Genomic DNA, 7754 nt, shown 5'->3' on the forward strand with positions numbered 1-7754 from the left:
GATTCAAATGCGAGTTTTGAGCAGTGTAGAGTAGCGCTTGTTGTTTGTCGTTTCTCCGATCACAAATGCAGACATGGTTTGAACCTTAAACCGCATAAACACATTTCATTATACCAAATACACAAAATAATGTTCTTTTTAGCAACGTCATATGACCCCTTTAATTTAATTAGAAGTAGGTCAACAGCGCCCCCTACAGATTAAAACTCCTTACCGAACGGGCGTTAGGACCTGGGGGCCGCTGCCGCTGCACGCGCTATTACTGTTTACTCTATCATACACCGAATGCATCATTCTGTGTGCTTTTACAGATTAAATGCAGCGATCCAAAAGAGTGAATCTAATCATCATTCAGACAAAACTTTGCTTCAAGAATGAGCCACACTGCTGACATGATCTAATCGCTAGCACAGCCTGAGCAGATGTGAGTTAAGGTATTCCTCTTATCGGCAACGGCAAGACATATCGGCATAATTTTTCATATCGGGCCGATGCCGATATTTACATTTAAAGCCATTATCGTCCGATTCCGATATCAGTCCGATAATACCGTGCATCCCTATAAATAATGAGCATTGTAAACCCTACTGCTCAGGAACCTTATGGTGCATTTCCAGATTGTTCTTTTGACTGCAATACTAGTAAGAGGCTTAGATTTAGCCTTTCCACAGACTCCTTCTTCTCCTTTAGTCCTGGAGTTTCGATTGTGGCTAAAGAGGACGATTTCTAGTAGTTGTCAATATTAAAGGGGTCATATGATGCGATTTCAATTTTTCCTTTCTCTTTGGAGTGTTACAAGCTCTTGGTGCATAAAGAAGATCTGTAAAGTTGCAAAGACTAAAGTCTCAGATCCAAAGAGATATTCTTTATAAAAGTTAAGAGTCAACCACTCCTGCCTAAAACGGCTCGTTCTAACACACCCCCACATGTCTACATCATAGTGTTGTTACGTTCGTGAACGAATCGTTCTTTTTGAACGAATCTTTTTGGTGAACGAATCGTTCTCGTTCACGTAATCCATTGACTCATATTTCTCGTTCACTGAAATTCCTCCCTCCACAGCAGCGCGGCGCTATTGGCAGCGCATGCGCAGATCAGTGAACCGGGTAGCTCTGTGGACTGTTTCATCCTGTCAAAGAATGACTAAACCTCGAGCCAATGAAAATGAACGAATCTCTTGAAAGAATCAAAATTTCCATCACTACTACATCATGATGTGGGAAGTATGTTAAGTGGCGTAACATTTCCATCACATGCTTGAGGCATTCGGCCAATCACAAAGCACTGGATAGCTGGCCAATCAGAGCACACCTCGCCTTTTTAGAACTATGAGCTTTGTAAAAATCGAAGCGTTTCAGAAAGGCGGGGCATAGAGGAGAAACAATAATGTACATTATATGGAAAATAATGTTTTTTTTTTTTTTACCTTAAACCGCATAATCACATTGTATTACACCAAATACACAAAATAATGTTATTTTTAGGAACGTCATATGACCCCTTTAAGTAAAGGACTACAAGAGGTGACAAGTCATGAAACAAAGGCTCTTTTAACTAATAAACTCTTGTGAGATATAGGCGTGGTTTAATATGCAAATTACTTGCCCTCGCCACGTCACACCGAATGTACAACAAGGGCGTTTACAGCGGAAGAGCAAGAGTGGATATATAAAAGGCGCGTTTGGGGCATCATTCATTCCGAAGGAATGAAATCTTTCATTTCTGAACTTTTAAAGACCTTTTCTGACAGCGAACATATCCTACCTCCTTCCGCGTTGAAGCTGTCAGAAATTGATGTAGATGACCACATCGCTTGGAGCCCTTCCTTCATTCTAGTAACACGCGCTGCTCGGTTTTTTATTTCAAGACTGTATCATGAAAATGGTAAGTTGTATCTCAAGTGTAACTATTGTATTGATCAAACAGGAATTTTAAAAGGTAACTAAACCAATGAGCCCCGCAAATATGGACTTGTAAAAAGACTGTATTTGTTTCACCGTACAAATGCGCCATATTTGAAGAATTTCGTCATTTAGTAGTAAATATCTGCAAGATAAATAATCAAGTTATTTTAAGATGCTGTTTTTCAAATGGCATGACACAGAATATGTCTTGAATTAAATGGATAGGTCATTTAAAATTCATTTTAAAAAAAGGACAGCTTGGTAATCATTCACTTTTATTATTTACCTTTTTTTTTAATGAATGGTGATAGAGGAAGAAGGTCGTACTGGGTTTGAGGGTGAGTAAATAATGACCGTCTTGGTCACTATAAAAACATTACAGCATAAAGCATCGTTCTTTCCAGCGAGCGGTGCTTCTAGAAATTCCACAGGAGTCGCAGTGGCTTGTTCTCCTGTCACTCACTGTCGTAAAATTTCACGCAGAATTAATCGACACATTTCCTAACACGACAAGAGTGTCAATAATCAGTGTAATAGGGCTTTGTTTTTTATTTTTGAAGTAGGTTAGATTGTCACCCATCCTTAAAAGGTTCAAAATCTCTCCTTCTTTACTACTTAACTTACTGTCTTGAATTTTTAAGTTATATGTTGAAAGTCGTTTCCGTGGAAAAAAATAGTCTTTGCCACTGATTACTAAAGCACGTTCCTCCTTGCCCATCCCAAGTCCCTTTCCTTTTTTTCTTGGCCAACCAGAGAATCCATAAAGAGATTATCTCAGTCTGGCTGGATGTTGTTAGATTTAAAGGGATCTGAAAATTGTCATAATTTACTCCCCCGCTCTTTCTTGGAGATGTTAGGTAGAATATTTGTGACTGACTTGTATTGTTTTCTATACTTTAAACTCAATGGTGATCAAGACTGTCATTCTGCCTAACATCTCTTTTTGTGTTCCACTTAAGAAAGGTCATATGGAGTTGGGAATTATATGATGTCAGTAAAAAGGATGACATAATTTAGGTTAACTGTCCCTTTAACACCAAGTTGTTTATAGTATTGACTTAATATTTTGTCATTTGTGATGTGTTGTCAGTTATGCTAAATTTATAGCAACACTGATGAGCAAATGCAACCTGATAACATCAGCACAGGTCGTGTTATACAAGTACAGCATCATGGTGTTATGGTGGTGTGCTTTGATACATAGATAAAGCCATGACAAAAGGTACGGTTGTAATCATCATCGTATACAGTAATTCTAGACCTGGTTTATAAAAAGCTTGGGCTATGAAAAGGAAAGTAAAGTAAAGAGGAATGTGAATAATTTTTTTCCTCATTGTGTGGATTTAACCTAGATTGGTGATAAGGGATTTTGTTTGGTAAGGGTTGGGCACATGGCTCCCCGTGTTGGGCTGTAAGAGGAACAGAGTTGGCATTGTTCTGACAGCATACATCCGATACATATGTGATATGCATCTTAAATAAGTTACAGGAGCAATTTCACAGTAATACCAATAGGTGGCAGAAGTCATTGTTTATTGACATTCCTTGATTTTTTTTTTTTGCTTAATGGCATAAGCATCTGCTAGTGTGTGTTACCATTGATTACTTTTAAATCTTTGTTTCTCATTTCCGCTTTAAACCTCAACAATAATATGACCAAACTAGCTGTCAGGGCTTTTGCAGTCTGACCTTTAGCTTGCTGTTAGATGGGATGTTAAACTAGCGGTTAGAACCAATCAGTGTAGTGTTATGCAATAATCTGCCCTATGATTCACAAGGAATTAGTGCCTGAAGTCTGAGCTGGCTGGTATAGTTTTTCAGATGGCAGAGCAGTGGATTGGGAAGTGATGCGGCACATTTGCTATGTCCAAGTTATGCAAGCATTAAAGTCAGGTGGTGATTGGAGACAAAGATTTGACATGTCTTATACATGTTGAAAGTGAAGTCTAAACAAAACTTGTCATAAAGATTAAAAGGAGTAAATGATTATGATGAATGTTTGTTGTTATTTTATCATCATATAGCTTATTTGAAAATGGACAAAGTGAATTAAACAGTTTTTTTATTGCTATTAATTTCTTCTAAGGATACACTGATATTAAAAGTCTATACTAATTTAGGCAGCTTCACATTATAATGTGCAGTTAAATTCATTTTGAGATTTGCTGAAGGTTGTATTTAAGTGTTTAACTTTGCCTCACTTAATATTTTAAAATACTAATAACACTGTTAATCTAAATGTAAAATAGGGGAAATGAGAATGCACAATTAAATATCCAATATTGTTCAGTACCAATACATTTATAAAATATTCAATGTTTCATTTCTTTTTTCTGCCTTTGTAAATCTTTCTATATTGTTCAGAATAACATCTGTAACAATGTTACAAATAAAATCTTTATCAAAATTCCTGTTTAGTGGTGATTATAGTCAATGGCTAGTAATAATGAATGGGGTGGAGAAAATCTGTCATCAGCTTTAGTCTTTTGATCCACACCTGATCTAATGCATGCCCTGTTTCTCTCTTTCTTTCTCTGTTTGCTGTCTTGCAGGAATGTAAACGCTTGCCATTTCTAGACCAGAAGCCAGAGACATCCTCCCCAAAATAACTCTTGTGCTTCATGAGAGCACCGTTGGATAACCAATCAAATCAAAACCAAACACAAACCAAATAGAAATTCATCTGACAGACGGCGGATGCTTCCGTTTCCTTCTAGAAAGACAGCAAACCAAAGGAATAAGAGATTTTATGTGCTTTTGCTTGCATCTTTACCCAAATAAACCACATGTTTAGCAGACAATTGCATTTTGAACTGTGATAGTGGCTTAAACATGTTAAAAACGGGACCAGCGATGGAGGCGGCGGATATTGCAGTTGTTGCACTTTATTTTGTGCTCGTGCTTGTAATTGGTCTGCTCGCGATGTGGAAGGCCAACCATAGCACTGTCAGTGGCTACTTCCTGGCAGGTCGAACTATGAATTGGGTGGTGATCGGTGCCTCACTGTTTGTCAGCAACATCGGCAGCGAGCATTTCATTGGACTTGCTGGTTCTGGTGCAGCCAGTGGTTTTGCAGTGGGTGCCTGGGAGTTCAATGCCATCCTGCTTCTGCAGCTGCTTGGTTGGGTGTTCATCCCAGTCTACATCTACTCTGGAGTTTACACCATGCCAGAGTACCTCTCCAAGCGCTATGGGGGCAAGCGGCTAAAGATTTACTTTGCAGCCCTCTCACTTCTGGTCTACATCTTTACTAAACTCTCAGTGGACTTGTACGCAGGAGCTCTTTTCATCCAGGAGTCTCTTGGCTGGAACCTCTACCTGTCGATCATCTTGCTTATCTCTATGACCGCCTTGCTGACAGTAACCGGTGGACTGGCTGCTGTGATCTACACGGACACTCTACAGGCCGTGCTCATGATTGGTGGTGCGTTAACCCTCACCATCATCAGCCTGGTCAAGGTCGGCGGTTTGGAAGGGGTGCGGGAAAAATACATGGAGGCAGTCCCCAATGTCACAGCCATCCTGGCTAACAGCAACTTCAGCTTCCAGTACACAAACTCCTGCCGAATCCATCCCAAGCCAGATTCCCTCAAGCTCCTACGAGGGCCGCTTGATGAGGACATCCCTTGGCCAGGCTTCATTTTGGGTCAAACACCCTCATCCATTTGGTACTGGTGTGCTGACCAGGTCATCGTCCAGAGAGTGTTAGCTGCCAAGAACATCGCCCATGCCAAAGGCTCCACACTTATGGCAGGAATGCTGAAGATCCTTCCCATGTTCATCATCGTTATTCCAGGGATGATCTCACGAATATTGTTCCCCGATGAGCTGGCATGCATCGGACCAGAGCACTGCATGGCTGTGTGCGGCAGTCAGGCTGGCTGTTCCAACGTCGCCTACCCTCGGCTGGTTATGAGCGTGATGCCGGTGGGTCTCAGGGGGTTGATGATGGCTGTGATGATCGCTGCCCTCATGAGTGACCTAGACTCGATTTTTAACAGTGCTAGCACCATCTTCACACTGGACATTTATAAAATGCTGCGTGTATGTGCCTCCTCCCGTGAGCTGGTGGTCGTCGGCAGGTTTTTTGTGCTATTCATGGTGACTGTCAGCATCGCTTGGGTGCCTGTCATTATTGAGATGCAAGGTGGCCAGATGTACCTGTATATCCAGGAAATTGCAGGATACCTCACTCCACCCATTGCTGCCCTTTTTCTACTTGGAGTCTTCTGGAAGCGTTGCAATGAGACCGGCGCATTTTGGGGCGGCATGACTGGGTTCGTACTAGGCACTGCCCGCCTCCTCCTTGTGTTCATATATCGTGAGCCAAAATGTGACCAGCCGGATGAACGCCCGGCTTTCATCACAGATGTCCACTACATGTACATTGCTGCCGGGCTGTTTTGGATCTCAGGGCTGGTGGCTGTGTGTGTCAGTCTGTGCACATCTCCACCAGAAGAGGAGAAGGTAAAGCGTACCACAATCTGGGGCTTGAAAGAATTTAAGCGTCTTCCTGTGAGTGAACGAGAGGAGATGTACAAACTCACTAATGGCAGCGGCGATGGTGTTCTCAAGAAAGATGTTCCAGAAGACGTCCAGAAGGAGAGATGTCTTGATGGGGCTGACATGACCCTCCTTATGCCCTCCCCTTGTGAGCAAGATCCCATGACCCCCAGCACAGAGGCATCCACACCGATGGAGCTGTTTGCCAATGGTCATGCAAATCTTATAAAACAGAAGAATCAAGGCAAGTGTGATAAAGAGAGCTGCCTGCAAGTGTTTGACTGGATTTGTTGTCACAAAGAGAAAACATCTGTTGTTGAACCCAAAGTGGTTGAAGAAGATGAAGGAGCTGTCCGTGAAATGCTTCATGAACCTCCTAAGATCAAGCTCTTACTTAACTTAGGCCTGGTATTTGTCTGTTCACTGGGTGTTTTCATGTTTGTGTACTTCTCCTTGTAATATGCTGATCTTGCAGTACCATAAGGCCTGTCTAAAAGACAGCACATTTATATGATCTATTTGTTATTACAAGCCATTTGGGGTCTGTAATATTTACAGTGTGGTTTATTTTTCTTTTTAGAACTTCCTTTTAGGGACTTTAAGCATTTTGAATCATACTGATAGAGGTTATTTATTCCTTTACCTTGGTTCTGTCAAATCTCCTTGAAAATATTCAGCTGCTCTTTGTGGTATGTTGTCAACCAAATGCATTATTGAGACCGTAGCTTTTTTATAGGTTTATACTTGGTTGAGCTAAGGTAATGTAGGAGGATGTACTATTTTTATTCCTTGGTGAATTTTGCCTTAATGTGTGCACTCCTCCAAACCGAAATGAGGGCAGTTTTTTTGCCTCAAGTCATTTTTTTCATTCAACAGACCACACATATAGTGGTACGTAAATGTGTAAGGAAGTTGTCTTTTGCATATGCACACTGTTAGGACTACCAAATTTCTAAAACTTGACCTCACTTGTATATATGTCACCTGTGTAACTGGAATAGTGTTTCCAAAGTTTTAATGTGAGAGAAATTGTGAAAATTAAGAATTTACAGTGAGAATAGGTGGGTATCATGATGTCAGAGTTTTTATTGATATATAGAGGTGTTGTGCCATCTGATTAAACCTAATGTACATTCCCAAATACAAGTGAGTATTTATGTAAATTGTAACTGTATATGCAATTTGCTGTATTTTCTGTACTTTCTTTACTTTATTTAAAGCTACTTTCATTGGACAAAAACACCAAAATGCCTTTTTCGCAGAGCATTTGTGCAGAGCATAAGCATAAGCATTTGTGCAGAGCCGTGAAGACATTGCTTTTTGTAAATATAACATGTAAAAAAAAAA

The 7754-nt window shown here is 40.5% G+C and overlaps 1 protein-coding gene across 1 annotated transcript; it reads left to right on the plus strand.

Moving 5' to 3' along the window:
- Positions 1 to 1660: 1660 nt before the first annotated feature.
- Positions 1661 to 7754, plus strand: LOC107748166 (sodium/myo-inositol cotransporter-like). Its single transcript, XM_016562872.1, has 2 exons — positions 1661 to 1884; positions 4457 to 7754. Exon 2 carries the CDS (start codon positions 4737 to 4739, stop codon positions 6864 to 6866), a length of 2130 nt encoding a protein of 709 aa, XP_016418358.1. The 5' UTR covers positions 1661 to 1884; positions 4457 to 4736; the 3' UTR covers positions 6867 to 7754.

This window comes from Sinocyclocheilus rhinocerous, unplaced genomic scaffold (genome assembly GCF_001515625.1).
Source record: "Sinocyclocheilus rhinocerous isolate Xijiao unplaced genomic scaffold, SAMN03320098_v1.1 scaffold289, whole genome shotgun sequence".
Classification (NCBI taxonomy): domain Eukaryota; kingdom Metazoa; phylum Chordata; class Actinopteri; order Cypriniformes; family Cyprinidae; genus Sinocyclocheilus; species Sinocyclocheilus rhinocerous.